The following is a 19570-nucleotide window of genomic DNA, read 5'->3' as shown; positions in this document are numbered from 1 at the left end:
GAGCTGCTATTTGTTCCCTGGTAGGCGGATTTAGGGTTAAGTCACTGTGGTTGTGCTGATGTAGTGGCAGTGGATGTGACTGTGCCTCTGTTGTTACCTAGCGACTGTCGCCCTCTGTAGGCACCTCCTCTGGATTGGTTTCTGCCTCTGGAACGTCTATTCCTGCCCCTTGGAAATTTTGTGAGGTTTGGAAAGGACCAATTTTTTGCAGGCCAGTTCTTGCTAAACCTTGGGGTTGAACCTGCAAGAAATCTTTAACAGTTTGAACAGATTTTGCCTTTTCTTCCATTTTCTTCATAACCTGCTGGGCAGGTGTACCAAACAAACTTGTCTTGTCCATAGGAGCATCTAGCAGCTTAGCTTTAACATGATCCGGTAAAGCTTGTTCCTTTAGCCATGCATGCCTTCTTATCACTGTGCCTGTCATGGCTGATCTAAATGAAGCCTCCAGTGCATCATAGCCACATTTTAAGGAATGGTTGCTAACCTGTTGTATGTTATTTACCATCTCTAATACATATTTCTTATCAAGAGATTCATCAGTGGTTAGTTTTTTAGTTAACTGATCAAGCATAAACTCTTGGTATTGTATCATGTGAAACTGACAGTTTAAAGCTCTAGCTGAGAGAGTAGCTGAAGTGTAGACCTTTTTACCCCATCTGTCTAATGACCTTGCTTCCCATCAGAAGGGGTAGGGTTTTTAGCTATGGTCGCGGCTACTGCCTTGGGACCCTGGGATATAGTTTCTGGGTCTGCAAGTGGGGCCTTGTAAAGGTGGTGATGAGTATCTGGCACCCTGTAAAATCTGTCTGGTTTGGCAGGGGCTGGGGGTAAAGAATCTGGAGCGGAGCAAACATCATTGAAAGCATCATCCACCACAGAGAGAACAGGAGGTATAGCTAAGGGCCTGTGCTGTGGGAGGTGCAGAAAGGTCCTAAGTCTTTTTCTGGAGTCTGAAAAATCCTGTTGCTGCCATTGGAACTGTTCTCGCATGGCATGCAAGGTTTCCCCAAAGGAGAATTCTTCTGGTGGGGAAGCAGCTGGAATGGATTCTTCAGCATCAGAATCTTCAAAATTGGAGAAGGAGCCTCTGGCTGGTCAGTTATGTCTGATTCATCAGCAGATTCATCAGAGGACACTGGCTCAGGGGCTCTGTCCTAGGTCTCTTCTCTGGGGCTGAGAGGCCCTATCTGAGTGAGATTGAGATCCTCTGATTAAAGAAATTAAATCTTCTGCCAAAGTAAGCATTTGGGAACTAGAAGAGGGCCTGGATGTGGGGGTTTAACAGGCACTGTTTTAGTAGTCTTGGCTGCTTTAGCCCTGGCGAAGGCCTTAATGGACATGGCTGCTGGAGGCCTAGCAGCACCACGTGCTGGGGTAGAGACATCCAAGGGATGGTGTCTGATAAGTCAACCACCGTAGTGGGTAAAATTTCTGAGGTCGATTCAAGAGTTGTAGCAGGGGCCTCAGTTGTAGGAATAGGTTCAGCTGTACTTAGATCAGTTTTCTCGGTTTCGGTCGAAACCGAGACACTTTTGCTTAACCATGGTTTGAAACCGCGGACCGCGAGTGTCGGTCTTTATCTTTGCGTTTTTGGTAGATTGGGTAGTCGGAGGATCCGACGGCATAATGTACGCAAAATCAGAACCGAAAAACTGTTCTGCAAACTCCGACCGACGCCTAAGCGTTCGTCGGTTGAAAGAAGCACAGGCCGAACAGGCTGCTACGACGTGGGCTGGGCCTAAACAAGGCAGACAGTAAGAGTGGAAATCTTTATGAGGTATTTGTTTCCCACAGGTTAAACAATTGTTAACTTTTTCTGACATCGGCTGAGGCAAGAAAGAGTCCCCAACGGGGTACTTAGCTTTAGAAGTCTTCGAAGTAGTATTCGGTAGAAGTAATCTCTGGATCCGACCGACCGGCACTTGCGAACAGCTTCTGCTTCGGGCGCCACGCAGCAAGAAAGACTGAGGAAAATGGCGTCGGCTGATGCTTTTATACCCGAAGACCAACAGAGATGACGTCGGGTGGAGTGCGACATCAGCCGAAGCCGGACCCGGACTTTGGAATCCGGCCGACTGAAGGGCTGCCTGACGACAGGACAACCCAGTTGTTATGACTGCAGATGCATCCATGAAGGACATCAGGGTGTTCCATAAAGGGATTGTACTACTGGCCATAGAAGGGGTCCACCGAGGGAGAATATCTGGTCCTAGGAAGTGTATCACCACTCTGTGCCGAGGCCGAATGACCAGAATGAAGTTCAGGGAGAGGGGAAGTGACCGATCTGTGAGGACTATTGTTGGCACAGAAAGATGAGTCTTTGCCGAAGTAGACATAACAGTAGTTGTCAGTGCATGGTCGGTGCAGTCAAAGTGATCGGTGTCGAAGAAGGGATGGACAGCACCGATACATTAGGGTCTTTCAGAGCAGACATCTGAGCAGAGGTCATTTGTTCAGGCCTCAGAGCAGATGACTCTTTATGAGATAACTTAGGAACCATAGGTTTCGGTTCAGACATTTAAGCCTTGTGTGGAGAAAAGGGTAAAGACTTGCTTCTCTTTTTGTCTTCTTTCTTGGGAAGCGGTGAGGCCTTCAACTCAGAGAGTGCCTCCTCCAAGGGAGATTTCAGTAAGCCAGAAAGCTTAAGTTTATTTTTACACTACGTGAGCGTACGGGAGCTAAAGACACTGCAATGTCACAAGGGGGTTTCTCAGACAGGTGAGGCACCCCAAAACAATACGCACATGAAACATGGCCGTCAACAACAAACAATGAACACTAGACAGGAATATATATAACTTCAAACTTTTGAGAAAGAGTAAATAGCAGCTATGGTAAAAGAAATACCCGGATGGGTAAAGGGAAAGAAGTATCAACAATGGTACGAAGAATACCATATTGGTAGAAGTGGAAAATGTTGGAGAGACACCAAGAAAGAGGGTTAGACAAGAAAAAAAGGCGACTAGTGAAAACTTCAGTAAGAATACCCAATTAGAAACTTCAAAAAAAGTATTAAATTAGTCACTTAGCTGAGAAGCTGGTCTGACAAGTCCTGTTTCATATGCGGCAAACAAGATCCGAAGTAATGTGGAGAGGGCACTATGGGTAAGACTTAGCTCAAGAGTTTCTGGCTGGCACGTGCTTGGAAAAACGGCAGAGTCCCCATGTAAGGAATGAATGAAGATTAACATCATCAGATTTAAAATTTTGGAACAGCCCAGCCAGAGCCCAGACCTAACTCCAATAGAAAATCTGTGGGGTGACCCAAAGAGGGCTGTGCACAAGAGATGCCTTCGCAATCTGACAGACATGGAGAGCTTTTGCAAGGAAGAGTGGGCAAATATTTCCAAGTCAAGATGTGCCATGCTGACTCCTACCAAAGACTGAATGCTGTAATTAAATCAAAAGGTGCTTCAACAAAGTATTTATTTAAGGGTGTGCACACGTATGCAACCAGTTTATTGTACATTTTTATATATTTTTCCCCCTAACAGATTTGTTTTTCAATTGAATTGTCCAGGTTATAGGTCACATTAAAGGTGGGACAAGTTTTGAAATGATTTATTGTGGTCTCATTTTTTTATATCACAAAAACCTGGCATTTTAACAGGGGTGTGTACCTCTTTATATCCACTGTATATTTAAAAACAGAGAAGGCTTGTAACTTGATGCCACCTGCTGCAAACTGTACGCATGTCTATTATTAGTTTTTTTTTTTTTAAAACTATTGAGTTTCATATGAATAGGATTCTTAAAATTAAGGAAGTCCTGTTTTGTTTATGCTCACTCTTGAAAGGTGGTGCAGTCCTGAATAAGCTTGGAAGCCAGAGAAACACAGCTATGGAATCAAATAAAGATGGCAATGAATGTACACAGTTATCAACAGAAGAACTCCAGAGATCACAACTTCCAAGATCCGGTTATGAAGGAAAGTAGCTATTTTGCAAATAGGTGGGCAGGTAAGTTGGATAAGAATGGTGAAAATGACAGTGGAAATATACTGCTGTCACTGGTAAATGGTGATGCATCACTTAATGATTTAGTTATCAGAGCAAGCCAGTAGTGATATGGTATTTGGCAAAATGAAACATAAATGATCTGTAAGAATTTGCCATTCCTCTGGCATACATACCAACCACAGTGAAAAGGAGCAACATTAACTAATACATACAACAGTTAACTGTAGGTTGTAAATGTTTCATGAAATACACTGCTCTTATATCATATGCCAAGGACACACTGACATGCTGCTAACAGTTTTAGGTATGACTCCTTCAAGAATTCCATTTGATGCTAAAGTACATAAGTTTGGTCTCGCAGAAATGTACATATGAATGCAAGTGATCCTCAGGGCTTTGTCATATAAACCATGCTATTTGTTATAATGCTGTTATGCTCCCCTTAGCAATTTTTTAAGTGTATATAATTTCTAGCTATAAATGCACTATGCCTGAAAGAGGACTTAAGACCTGCCTAAATGTATACATCACAAAGACAACTGTGCAAATCATTTTTTTTCTATAAACGAGTCAGTAATGAACCTCTAGCCTTTACTACAGTGACATAAGCTATCTCAGGTGTAAAAATTCCACTGCTCCAAGATTCCATTGCTGTCAGTGTGGTTATAGATATAGATATCACACACACACTCACACACCCAAAATCACTCCGCCTTCAAGACCATGCTCCATTCCCATCACTCTTCTCACTGGGAACTCATGCCCTCACCCAACCCGACTCCCTCTATTTCATTTAGCTCCCCCATCCTTTTTTCCCCTTTCTGAAAACTCAACCTACTGACTCCCTTCTCCTTTTTTCCTTTCTGATAACTCAGCCTATTCACCTCTCACTGTTTTACTCTCCTCTAATTCTTCCTACCCCTCACCTCATGAAACTGAGTGCATTTATGCCTGCTCTCCAAATTATACTTATGTACTCCAAAATACTTATGTTTTAATTTCATTCAATGCTTTGTTACAACATCTTGCTCAGATGTTATTATTCTATTTTATATGTTACTGTGTTTTAGTAATTTTTGAAAATAGTATTGTACTTGTTAACTTTGTTGATATTAGCTTTATAATATTTGTATATGGAGCTTTTCTCCATGGACCACTATTGAAAACAGGCTCATTTTTGGCCCAATGGACTTTCCCAGTTAAACTGCAAATAAATAAATTATATATATATATATATATATATATATATATATATATATATATATATATATATATATATATATATATATATATATATATATATATATATACACACATACATACACATACACACACACACACACACACACACACACACACACACACACACACACACACACACACACACACACATTTAATGGACATGACTTTTGGTGATAAGAAAATAACCTTTTTTTGGGGGGGGGGGGGTCTCTCGAAATGGTGGCCGTCCCCACCTGTGATTTTGAAATCTGGTAACCCTGATCCCACGGGACAGAACACTGATTTGCAGAGTTTATTATGGCCTTAGTCTGTTAATGCAGGATGGTTAACTAAACATCAGAATTACTGTAAAATAGATATAGAGATAGAAATAGATGAACAAGACATAACACAAAAGTTTAACATGAAATACAGCATTTTTTCTGTGCAGTATAAGATTTAGGATTAAGAATACATTGTTATTCCCCCCTGTGAGATGAGAACTGTAGCTATGAAAAGATTCTATGCACAGAAGCCTCTTTGAAATACAAATCCCCTTAGAAAACTGCAATGTCACCATGGATAGTCTTATGTCTGGCTGTTTAAAGTGCCTATTAAGCAGACAGAGAGCTAGCAGGATTACACATACAATAACAGAAAGTGCGCTCAGTTACACCTCCAAGAATTAAGAATGAAGGAAATGACAAGATGGTCCATTCATGTAATAATTAGCCACCATTCTTCCAGATAAACGGATTTTCCCTGGAGAAAATACTGAAAATATAAGCACTTTGCAAGACCTGCTACTTAAATTCTCATTTCACCTCAAACTCAGCACTACTATGTACATTTGACTTCCAATACAACTGGCAGACCTACTTCTACTTACACTTGTACATAGGATACTCTGTTATTATGATACTTCCCCTATAGTTATATCAAAGTTTATCCCAGGTTCATAGGTAATTACTAGGCTGTTGATCTGTGAGGATCTTGGGAAATTCCCATGGCAGAGCATTTTTAGCCCTTCTATTTTGGATACAAATAACACGGAGATGGGCCAAACAAGGATATGTTGGGACATTTACAGGTTTCATCGATCTATGAGGGAAAGAGGTGCTTACAAGGGAAGCTCCCTTAAACAGATGGTTGAGTGAGAGACAGACGAAAACACAAATGCTTATGGTTTCAAACAAACAACCATATGCAGCCTAATGCTTTATTTTGGTTATTTAAAAAGTAAATATATACACATTAATTCTGAAGTAGTCCTTTTAAATTTGCATAGAATGAAAGCACAACTACTGTGACAAAATGTTTTAGAGTTTTATTCACTGGAGAAATTTGAGCAGTTTTTATTCATTAAATTCATATTCATCAGTAGTGGACTTGCTTTTTGACATTCTGTGGTATGTTTCACTAGTGGAGCTTTATTTGATTACCAGTTCAGTTTATGCACATCTGCCTCTTGGGGGGGGGGGTGCAGGGGAGTAACCCTGTATTTAAACAACTCTCAAACCTGCTACACCAGGAAAGCTCTCAAAAAGTAGAAAACCTTGAATAATTTCCCCATTTTATTTCTTTAGATGATAAACTATTCTTATAAACTATATTATACTTTGACTCTCTTGCAGATTCCCCAAGCACCTGTGTCGCTAGTCCACAAGCACATGGTTCGCTAGTCCACCATCAGGGCTCTCTCTCTCTACTCCATGTTTGTCAGTTGTACTGATTCCAGCTTTTAGCAGATCAAAATATCATGAAAAAAATACAGAAAAATCCCTGGAAGGCCTTCTACATTTAGTTGTTTCATTAACATTCGAGTAAAGGTTACAGTAAAACCATGTCTATCACTGAACCCAGAAAGCAACTGCAAAGTTGGTTCCAAAGTAACATATGTAATATCTATACATGCATATATATAGGCTCCACCACAACCAGATAAAAGCATCAAATGAAGTAATGAGGCAGGCATACTTAAATGAACAAAAGCAAAAGTTGCATCTTGGTAAAAGAAACATGTCTACTCTTTCACAGTGTTTTAGCAGGACTGCAGTCCCCCAAGCTCCCCCAATTCTTGTATAATAATTCAGCAATTTCTTGGAGAAGACTGCAGCAGACATGATAGCCAGAGCAGATGTGACCTCTGATTTACAATATAACAGGAAACTATAGGGGCTGGGGGGGGGGGGCTTGCCCTTTGTAAAACAGTCTATTTTCTCTAAAACCTTGCCTGACAATCAATGTCCCCCAATCCCAGGATTACTCTAACAGCCCAACTGTTGCATCTAGTTTGGTTTCTAGCCTCATCACACCATTGGGGTGCCAGTCTACGACAGGGCTTAACTCAACTTTAAGCTTCGTCAAAAAGCACCTCAAAAAAAGAGAAAAAAATCTAAAATAAATATTAAGGGAAAAGGCTACAGAATATAGTAAAATAAACTGGAGTAACAGTTGAACTCCAGTGGGTCATCATCTATAACAGGCTTAGGGTGTTGGCAGACTGTCCCTACCCCTTCTCCTGGGGGCTGATGATGTGCTTGACTTGTTACATGTGGCTAATGTGCACTAGTGACTTGGCAGTTGGTCCATAATTCTACATGCTTTGAATCTCTTTCACCAGAGGAAGATGGTACTCAGCAGACTAAAGTGCCTCTCCCCCCTAGGATGGAGGAGCAAGCAGGCATTAGCAGCTCACTTCCACCTTCAATCAATAGCACTCCCAGCACCTGGGTTGCTACCTGATCCAACGATATCTGGGTGACAGTCGGGTCTTTATCCCTGTAAGCTACACAAAGTTTTATAGCTTTTCTTTCATTTTTTTCTGGGAAGACGTCTCCTCCTGTTTTTATTCAGCCAGCTTTGTTATGACTGGATTGTAGCAGAACCAAAATCAAAATAAAGCATCTGATAAAACACAGAAATTAAACAAATATGCTTTCATACAAAATCCCGAGAACCACAATCAAATTTATGATGTTAAAATTATAAGACGCCAGATGACTGGCAGATCATATACTTCAGCCACTGTTTAACATTTTCTGCTGGCAACATTAGTAGCAATGATGATCTAAAGCAGAAAACAATGCAGTCTGCCATACAAGCATGATCTACTAAATAAGGTGCCCTCAAAAAGGCTGAAGATATTTCATCATCACTTACTTCATATTTAAACTGTCACTATCATTATAAAAAACGTTCTATAGCAATGTATAGAAACTAATGCGATTTAAGTTTAAAGATTTCAGTTACACTTAGGCAGTACTGGTAACACTCTGTAGCTACACCAAATCTAAATGCATAACTGACAGATGGGGAAAACAAATGAGACAGATATTATTCCCAAGACAAGCATTCTTAATATACATTTACTGACCAATACATATTTTTGTATGTGTTAACTGGGGTACAGCACTGATCCACATGACCTTTTCAGACTCAGCCCAGGAGTACTGCCTGGTTAACTGTCTTGCTCAGAGATGCACAGCAGGAAAATGGAGGCTTAAGGGAATCAAGCCATAAATTACATGAAGCAGTTCATGAACAGTTCAGAACATTAATCCTTTGTACTAATTAAGATTTCAAAAGACCCTATTTACTTGTGTGCCAATTTCTTACCTCAGTTGTAATTACTAGCTTAAGATGCTCGCCACTGGCTGGAGTTACCTTCCTATACCGTGGAGCCTCACATCTGAAATAGAACATATGAACAGATTACAGTTCAGCACTCAACCAACCTAATATACATGGTGGTAGTATAACAGAAGGAAATCTTCCGGCCAAGGCAAGCACGTACCACATAAGTATGACATAGGCTACAAATGGAAAACTGCATAGGCTACAAATGGAAAACTGCATAGGCTACAAATGGAAAACTGCAATGTCCACAATATGTTTTTAGTGGGAACAAAATACTTCACTAGTTAACTTTCAGAACTGCAGGAAACGAGACTTTCAGCAAATCTTGCACGGAAACATGATAAACTTTTTATACACTGAAAATGGAACACTGTTTTGAGTTGTACAACCTTCTCCTGACCCCCTCCCAGATAATATGGGGAAATTGTTAACAGACAGCAGTCAGATTCAGTTGATTTGTGAGTAGACATTCTGCAATGAGTCACTGCATGGATTTCTTCTGCTGATACTTCCATCACAACACAACTCAATTTTTTTTCTTGCTTCCACTCTTGCAGATGAGTGCACCTCCAACCAATGGAGGCTGTGATACCCTGTGCCAGGCTAGAGGGTATGTGTAGTTCCTGGACTACTCACTTCAACCACCATCCAATAAATGGTCTCAACCTGAGTGACAGAAAAAAATGCAGCCATACCAAGCTTTATGTACTTACTAGACCTGCAGGAGGAAAATCCATCAAAAGCAGATGGCTGAGCAAGCTGCCAGTCAGAGTGGAATGGCATGAGGGTAACAAGCACCAAGGACAGAATGGCACCTTGCAGATAAGTACTTCAGTAAACATGCCTCTGTTATATTTTCCAAGTCTGGGGGGCTTTTGCAGTAGACAACTGATGGAAAGAATACCAAGCAATAATATTTATACTTCCAGAGAACAAGCTGGAGAAGACAAGTCTGAAGCAGTGAAGTTACAAAGAATACCAGAGTCATGTAATACGTGAAGCATTAAACAAGCAGCAAACATGCTTATGGAATATGTGAAGCATTAAACAAACAGCAAACATGTCCACAATGGAGACATTTTTAAAGCAAGCACTGGAAACAGACATGACCCTGGCAAAGTTCTCTCAGACAGTGGCATGTTCTAATGGAAAGCCAACTGATTGATGGCAAAAATGTGATGCCGTTACAACAATGCAGTTGGAAAGACTTGCAAAGCTACTGACGGACCCACACAACCAAAAACAACTGCTCAAATCTTTATGAGCTCGTACAATCTTAAGGTACAACCTTCAATTATGATACAAGGTCCAAGTTAAGAAATATCCTCTTCTTCCTGAATTCTGATGCCAGGAAAAAGTGACAAAAGGACTAGCTTAAAGAACAATATAAATCTTGAAACCATTTTGAGAGGAAATGTGGAAGATTCCAAAAGAGATGAATGTTCCTTGTAAAAGATCAAACAGGGTTTCCTATAGTGAAGGGTGTGCAGCTCATTAACACTGCAAACACAAATGATGGCCACTAGAAAACAGCTTCTTCCAAGAGACCAAATTCAGAACCAATAAACTAGATAGTTTGAGTGGAGATGGGTTGTGGAATGCATATCAGTCATGAAGTTCAAATCCCAAGAAGATAAGTTTTTTTTTTTTTTCCTAAGGAGTAAAGGATGTATAACCACTTAAGAGGCTGCTTAACAAGCTAACACTGTGCAACAGCTCTGAACTTTCCAAGGTTATAATGAACTAACTGCAATGGAAATTGGTTTTCTGAATATGCAACAGCAGAGACCCAAATCATACAGGTGCCCGATATAAATGAAGATCATCTGCATTCACACTTGGCACCCCCCCACACACACACACACACACACACACACACACACACACACACACACACACACACACAAACCCTGCAGGACTTATGAAACCCAGATTCACAATTTAAAGACGTTACTGTTGCCAGTAAACCAAATCAAACATATAAACACCAAGCCAGAAAAATGCTTCGTAACGAGAATAAAATCCTCTCGCAGTATCAGTGTTACTACAGGTGGTAAGACAGCATACACACGCTTGGAAATCACAATTATACAACAGTACCACAGCACTGAACAAAAGACTGTTTAAACAAAATTGGTTTGTTTATAGTTGCCAGTAACACACTATATTCACTGCAGTGCAAGATCTTCCTGCTAAACTATTTGAAGCTAAAGTGTTCCAGGTGTCTTACCTGCCTAAAAACAGTGGCAAGTTTTTTTGTAATTAAGGAATGTACTGCTCATTTCACCTTTTTTTAAAATTTGGAATTAAATTTTCTTTTCTCAGCTATCAAAATAGATTGTTATACCATTATTTCAGCTTTCTCACAGTCAGAATTTTAGTTCTACCAAGTTTTACAACTTTAGTACTTTACTACTACAAAACAGTCTGCAGTTTCAACAAAACCTCTAGTACCCATATGTTAATATCAATTTTAATCTAGGCTACAGAACCAATTATTATTATTATCAGAGTACAATGCCTCATTTGGGATGTACCTCACAAGACACTTCCAACAGCTGGACAGACCACAAAAGTACCTCACCAAGAGGATTACTGGCCTCAAACATATGTCCTATGCAGCCCGACTGAAAAAACTCCGGCTGTACTCAGTGGCATATCGCTTACTCAGAGGTTATCTCTGCCCGACTTAAGCCATGTCCAACTCAGAATTGATGGACATGCTCCACCTAAAGAAATCCAAGTCACTGCGAGCCACGCACTCTAGTGAGCTTAACCTCGCCACAACAATAAATAGAACATATTGGAAGGATAGATTCCAGTAACAGAGACTCCCCATGCTTTGGAACAAAATTCCAAACTACATTAGGCAGAGCCCCTCACTAACGCTCTTCAAGAGAAACCTTGACGAGTGGATGGGTAACAAAAAATTCACCCCTGGGATCACTTCATTGGCTCTGCTTGACAGAGATCAGTTAATTAATCAATGGGGCGGCGAAAGCCAACACACTCTGGCTAGGCTTATAAATGCCCTCGGGCAGATAGCCTAGTACCTACCTATGAACCTATGAGAAAGCAAAAGTACCAGTTATGCTTCTGCACACTATAGAGTCTTTTTACAAAATGTTAAAAACTCCTGAATTAAAATAGCCAAAGATAGTAAGAGAGTCATGCAAAACTATGAGGGCTTTTGCATTAAAACATTTTACTTTCCCACTGAAAGTAATCAATAGGAAGACATCTCCAAAATACATGATAGTAGACTTAACTTCCAAACTTACAGGCATTATTTACTCACCAACATTTTGAGAGTAACAAGATATTCCAATGGTTTCAAGTGCGTATGAACCTCTGTCAAGCTCTAGGATAAAAACTCTGCAATAATTCACATTGAGGTGTGGGTAATGCAGGGTTTACTTGTGGATGGAATGGTTTACATCTTCATACTTAAACCACACTAGACACAGGTAAATACTGCATAACCCAAACCTAAACATGAACTATTGCCATTACGCTATGCCATTACTTTAACAAAATGTAATTTATCTTTATGAAACAGAACTTCCTTTCTTTTCCATCGCCTTTCACATACTGTAGCATCCAGTGATCCCTTGGAGATTTACTGTGAATATATATGTGATGATGTCTGTGCAGCTACCTATTGCAATGTAGCTGCTGACATTTTTAATAAAACAGACATTTATTAGCATGTACCTGTGGCCAGCTATTTAACTATGGCACAGTAAATATTTTTCTACTACAACTTTTATGCAACACACTAACAGTCTTTTAGCTGCTGGTGTATATGTGTGCTGGAGTGGAAATGTTTAGCTAGGCTGTCTACATAAAATTAATTAGTTTGCAGCAAATCATCAAAAATGGAATAAGGGATTCATATTGGTTTTATAGCTGGGCTGCTTCTGAACTGTCACTGTGTGGATGAACTATTTTCCATGAGCAATGCTGAATTTATCATGGGCATGCAGCCTGAATAGCCCAATAAGCATTCATGGTTTTGAATAATTAGTCCCAGTTGCATAAAACTATGATACTGGTGGCCCATTTACAAAAACAACTGGCAAGCTTGTTGCCTTACTGACAGACACTAAATCTGTGATTCTGTGCTACTTGGACAAATTATTCTGATCCCAGTAATGAAAAAAATGTGCAGGGGAGGACTTTTTACAAGTATCAGCATTATATTCAAAATATCAATGCCCGCAATTATAACCTCATTGGTGGCACAGAGAGATGAAGCCTTGACTATTGCCATAGGTAACCTAAGTTCAAATAGTGGCTCACATGCTTAACAGCAGAGGCAGGGAAGATGGGTGTGCCTAGCCATGAGGGAGGTAGCAGGGTGAGTAGAGTTCTCATGGAGTTCTGGAATAGTCCAGACTTCATAGCGAGACAGACTTGGCGTGAGGAAGGCCACTCTAAGAGCCTGGGGCATATGCATCCTTAGTTCTCCTCACACTGCTTGCCCAACTGAATGTCAAGTGTCAGCACACTGGAAGATGAAATTGAGCTAGTTTATCAGCTTATCAGCCACCACGTTCATGATGCCATCCAGTGCAGTATCTCATGCTCAGTATTGGATTCTTCTATCTCATGCTACGAAATAAGTTTTTTTTTTTGTTTTGGTAGGTGGTCTCTTTATGTTAGTTAAGATGGGGGAAGCCAGTCAGGAGTAATATGCAAGACAAAACAGCCCACAAGTGGGCTAAACAGGGACAACAGGGGAGGGGAGGAATGACAATGCACACAATTATACTACAATATGCACCATTTCTGTGCTACCAAGTGTGCCATTCAAAAACAGGAAAACCTTAAGATGAAAGACTGTAGTGTGTACTATAAATTAATTACTTAACAACTTATCCACTTAATCATCACTCAGTTTTTGATATAATAAGTATACCAATATGACCTGCTACTGGAGCATGGAACACAGCACAACCATGGACTTTTGCAGTTGCTTCAAAATGGACGGTATTTACTAAATATTTTTCAGAAAAAAACTCTAAAAAAACTAAATCTGAAAAAATATCAAAATGCTCCAGGACTATTTATGAATTGACCCTTTACACACTTAAGCAATGAAGCAATCTTACATACCTTTCTTTGAAGACCTGGAGCCCTCGGACCAAGCCTTCCAAGCACAACAGATCATAGCGATTGGCAGGAACATCAATTTTGTACAGCACAACATCTGATGCTCCATCAGCTTTGTCACTGCCTTGTTCTCTGACGATTATTTCCTTTTCTGAGGTCTGGAATAAACAGCCAGGAAAAATGTGAAAAATTCAAATGTTCGTTAAGACAGCATCTGATTTTTGGACGATATAAAATTCGCCCTGCAGGCAGAAGAGATTTGAAGTAGCTTAGAAAAACTGAAAAGAAAAAACATCAATACTTATTTAGCCAAAAAGCAGCAGCAATCAGGTCACTATGCCCCCTGCTCATCACCAAGACTGAAACAGCAACACATCAGTAAGTGGGAAATCTGAGCTAGTGGTTGGCACATGCCACCATTCAACTCACAGTCAATCACAAACTCAAAATTAACAAGCAAAATTGTGAAATGTGCTTGTACATACTTAAATCATCTGCTAATAATGGACAGAAAGACTGCATCCACTGCTGAATGAATTAATGGAAGGTCTCTGCCTGGTGCTCTGGGGGAAGAAGTGGTACACAGGTGGACGGCCACGGAGCAGTGGTAGATTTATACCAGCTGCCGCACCTGCAGTCTCCTGCAATATGTCCATGCACATTATATAGCATAATTTGCTAAGTTGCAAGAATGTGGGGAAGCAACCTCAAACAGACTCCCCTTAACTTGATGAAAAACAGTGTGGTTGACAGGTTCCTTATCAGTTGATGAATTCAGAAAAAAAATGTTGACTTCAGTGCTCCTTTTTCCTATTTAAATCAAGCAGCATTTTACACACAATGTAAAAACTCAACACCCCATACGGTCCTGAAGCCTAGTGAAGGAAAATGCCTGTCCCATGTTCAGTTTTAATTTAAGCATTCCTTCTTAAAACTGTACACAGTGAAAGCTAAGCTTGCTAGTCCAAAAGTCTCAATAGGCAAGGCTAGACTTAAAAACATAAAAAAAAAAAAAAAAAACGAGGGAATTCTCTTCAGGCTAGTAGTCTTAAGATGTTTTAATTGTACTTCAATAAACAAAGTTTGATTAAAATGAGTGTTGAATTTTTACATGTAGCTTCATTTTTATTTAATTTACTCTGCATTTATTAAATGGGTAAGTGAGCTGGTCCTCTGCCTATTCCAGAAATCACTTCCTCTCATCCTCTCTCTAATCTCACTCTCGATGAAGCAGTCCTACACTTCAACAATACCTTTCTATCCATCCTCAAACTCCCTTGCCCCCACTAGGAAAACTTTCGTTAAATTTAGATATGCCCTATGGCTAACTAAGACTACCCTTACACTCATGAAGACCAGAGATAAAGCTTGGAAAACTTGGAAAGGCAATATTACTTCTTCCAACCTTATCTCTTACAGGGAACTTAGAAAAAAAGCTAAGAAACAAATCAATCTTGATAAAAAAAACTATTACCAATCCTCACTTAATCCCTACTGTAATCCTAACAAATTCTGGAACTCTTATCAATAAACTTCTCACCTGGTAACTCCTACCCCACCCACACCTTATTCTGATAAGACTCCTATGGAAATAGCAACCCTCCTTAACAAGTTCTTCATTGAAACCATTGAAAACTTATTGTAACCAACTTCTTCACCCGCACCTCTTTCAATCCATCTACATCTTCATCTGACTCGGATTCACCTCTCTCACCCTCACTCTCATTCTCACTATCCCCTGTTCCCACCTCTTATATCAAGTTGCTCTTAACTAAACTAAAACCTGGTTCACCGTCAGCTGATGACCTTCCTCCATTATTCCTTAAACATGCAGCTACATCTCTAGCTTACCCCATACCTATCCTGATTAATAGATCCATAAAGGAAGGCAAATTCCCTGATATTTGGAAGAAATTTTTTGTAGTACCTCTTCATAAAGGAGGAAACTCCACTGAGCCAACCAATTGCCATACTGTCTCCTCTCTCCAAAATACTGGAAAAGTGTATCAATAAGCAAATACTTAATCATCTGCTACAAGAAAACCTACTCACACCAACTCAACACGGCTTCCGCCCCACACATAGCACAGCTACCACTCTTGTATCCTTTACTAATAACATTGCTCAAGTCAGGGATAATAGCAAAATAGCATCAGCCCTCTTTCTGGACCTGTCGAAAGCACTGTATCTCATACCATACTTCACCATAAACTCTGCAACCTAGGCTTCTCGAACTCCACCACCTCCTGGTTCTGTGATTACCTCACTAATAGACATCAGGCTGTTAAGATGGAACTCTTCCTACTCCCCCTTTCTAACAGTTAGGACAGGGGTACCACAAGGATCAATACTGGGCCCTCTCCTCTTAAATGTATTTACCAATGACCTTTTCTCATCCTGCCCCCAATCCAATCTTATTCAGTATGCTGATGACGCGATCATCATCAACTCTGCTGACAACATAGAAAACATTCAATCCCTTACACAAAAACTCACTCCACTCAGTTGAAAGCTAGCTACAATCCAACCAACTCCTGCTTAGTTTTGCTCGCATTTAGCTACTACTTTTCCCTACCTAAAAATCTGGAACATGCAAAACAGAACTTTTCTGTAACATCCCTTAATGGAACTAAAATTTCTGTTAACACCTAAACAAAACTCCTTGGAGCAATAATTGATGAACTTAAATTCAACCATCACATTCATAGCTCAATAAAAAACACCAAAAACTAGGTCTGATTTACAGTCACAAAAACTTTCTTCCCTGTGCATCCAGGCCATCCCTTGCCCAATCCCTGCTTCTACCATCCCTACTCTATGCTTCACCTATTCTTACCCATATACAGAGTAATCTAATATCCAAACTAGAAACCACATATAACAAAGTAGCCAGATTTGCTGCAAATCAACCTTACAAATCCCATCACTGTCTCTCATGAAAGGCTTTACACTGACCTGGATTTTCCAACTCCCTCAATCCCAACTCCTTATAGCCCACAATATACTAAACAATCCTAAATCCTGCCCATCCCTTGCAAATTCTCTAACACTTTATACTCCTCAACGCCCATTAAGAAGTACTAATCAATACTTTCTTGAAGTTCATAAGCCAAACAAAACCTTTGGGAAAATACTCTATTGTCACTCGGTTGATTGGAACACATTCCCTTTAGCCCTTAGACTACTTAAAGACAAAAATGCCTTCAAGAAACAGCTTAAATCTTTTTTTTCTATCAAATTGGATATGTTCATGCTCTAAACTAATACCCAAGAAACATTCAGGGATAACCTAACTTAACTGTATCACTTTTAGTGCTCTCTTACTACTACGTAAACATTTTTTTTCCGTCATATTCCATACCAGTTAGCTCTTGTTACACTCAGTTCCCATATTCCCTTACTACTGTTCTTTAATTTATTTATTAACTTCCAAAGTTCACACAACTTTATCTGTATATTTACTTACTTCATGCCTAGTACCGTGGTTCAGCAATGTATTGACCTTAGTCTTACCATATTTCTGCTTAGTTTCTTGCCATACTACATGAAAATTTCTATATATATATATATATATATATATATTGTATTTCCATCCATTCTGAATATTCCTTTATTGCATGTTATGTATTTACTTCAGAAGTATGTATACTTAAAATGTGATTGGTGTTTATCTTTGTTCTTACTATTTTTTACTTAAAACTTTTTTTTTGGGAGCTTTTCAGCACACACACACACACACACACACACACACACACACACACACACACACACACACACACACACACACACACACACACACACACACACACACACACACACACACACAACTGTCTATGCGCTTTTGTTTAAATATTTTGTGACAGCACCCAGGATCTTGCTGGACAGCCTGAGGGGAAGATGAGGAGGAAGCCCATGGGGAAAGTTAATGAAGACACAAGCCCTTCCTCCAGCCTCCTTCTGAAAAGTGGGCTAATGACAGAGACTGAGAAAATGAGTGCCTAGAGTGAGGACGTATCACCACTGTTTGTGGACACCACGCAGAGCAGACAATCGAGAAAGAATGAGCCTAGTATGAAGAAGGGTTCTGTAATTTCAATAAGATGCAGAAATTTGAACTGGGCCAGAAAGACAGCAGTTGCCAGGCCTCTTGGTTTAATGCAGGGACAAGAATTTATGTAACTGAAATAACCTAAATGGCCTACAAAGTGTAGAGATTACTTGTAGACCACGCCAAAGACTGACAAAAGGTAAGTTTCTGTGGTACTTAACTACCATCTGTTCTGCCAAACACTGCATTGGAACGAGTGAGAGTACTGCCAATCGTAAATCACATTTCTTACAGCTAACAAATATATCACAGAATTAAGTTCATTTAGCTTAAAAGTTGCTTTGATTCTCCTATGATGATAGTTTCTTATGAACCAAAAGTGTCCAAGCTATGATAGTGAAAGTAAGCAAAAAAGCCTACAAGTCAGGACTAAATGCGATACCCAGGGTAATGAATGCAACTGTAATATAGGAGATATGAGCTACATTCCCTGTGCAATGTCACATGTAGTGTTCACATGTAAGCAAAAACTTAATCCAGCTGCCAACTCTGTCCCTGGTGGGGGGAAATAAAGTGTTGAGCAGTCTTTTAAACTAAATACTTTGGCAAATGTTGTGTGAAGAATTTTGCCCAGTACAACATATTTAAAAGTTCATACATGGTACGTGACAATAGCAGTACAAGACAAAGTTGTCAAGCAGCAAACACTAGTTTTGTGGGGACTGCCAATTACTGTAAGCACTGCTGAAATATTGACCAAAGTTATCGCTCAACTGTAGCCTATGAACGGTGTGCATTGGTGAAACTGCTGAATTTTGCGTAAGAAAGCTGTATACTCATGAATACGAATGAAAAAGGTATTGAGAAGCTAGGTTAATAAAATTCAAGCGTTAGTGAGTTTTTGCAATAAAAAATAAACTGAACTAGAAAACCAATAACTTTCATAAAGATGACATAGTGTTTTTCTGTGCTACAACTCAACAAGGTGAGAGAGACATTAATCACTTATAAGCCGGACACTACTCTGTGCCATGTTCTGAAACAGTAGTTAACGATAATTCTCCTCAAATATACACCACATATCATGTTTTGCACTTTTAAGTGCTGTGGCTGAAAGAAAAATAAATACTTGTTTCAATAAGAGGATCGTCTGTTAATAAGAAAATTGTATGTACCACAAACAAAACTTTCTGTGAAAACAGCAGTGCCTTGTGTTAAAGGGCAAGTCAAGTTTAAGCTAAGGAAGATGACGTGTAATGCCACATTAACTAAGCTGCAGTGAGCCAGTGAATCGGCCTGAGGCTGCCCTACCCCAATATTGAAATATAAACACTGGAGGCTAAGGGTACCAAGCAATGTGTAATTGAAAAGGAAGTACAAGCCCATTTTCAAAGAGTGGCTGTAATGCAATCCAATATGCCAGCACGTATGCAGTGCAAGAATGTCTGCATCAAAAAGTCAGGCTGCAAACAGACTACCATCTCTAGTTATTACACATTTGCAAAAAGAATTCAGCAAAATTTTAGAGATCAGGTAAAGTGTCAAAAAAGTCTGAGGTCCAAAGAGAAAAAGTTAATAAATGGAG

At 39.8% G+C, this 19570-nt stretch overlaps 1 protein-coding gene across 1 annotated transcript in view; it reads right to left on the bottom strand.

Annotated features, from left to right (window-relative positions):
- The window catches only part of FARSB (phenylalanyl-tRNA synthetase subunit beta), a 907972-nt gene that overhangs the window by 843435 nt on the left and 44967 nt on the right, over positions 1-19570 (bottom strand). The window contains exons 3-4 of the mRNA XM_044070366.1: positions 13941-14095; positions 8802-8874 (exon numbers count right to left, since the gene is read on the bottom strand). Coding sequence (XP_043926301.1) covers positions 8802-8874; positions 13941-14095 — 228 coding nt within the window. The remainder of the gene's footprint in view (positions 1-8801; positions 8875-13940; positions 14096-19570) is intronic.

This window comes from Protopterus annectens, chromosome 4.part1 (assembly GCF_019279795.1).
Source record: "Protopterus annectens isolate FY-2018-M chromosome 4.part1, PAN1.0, whole genome shotgun sequence".
Lineage (NCBI taxonomy): Eukaryota > Metazoa > Chordata > Ceratodontiformes > Protopteridae > Protopterus > Protopterus annectens.
This window is presented reverse-complemented; position numbering and strand designations above follow the sequence as displayed.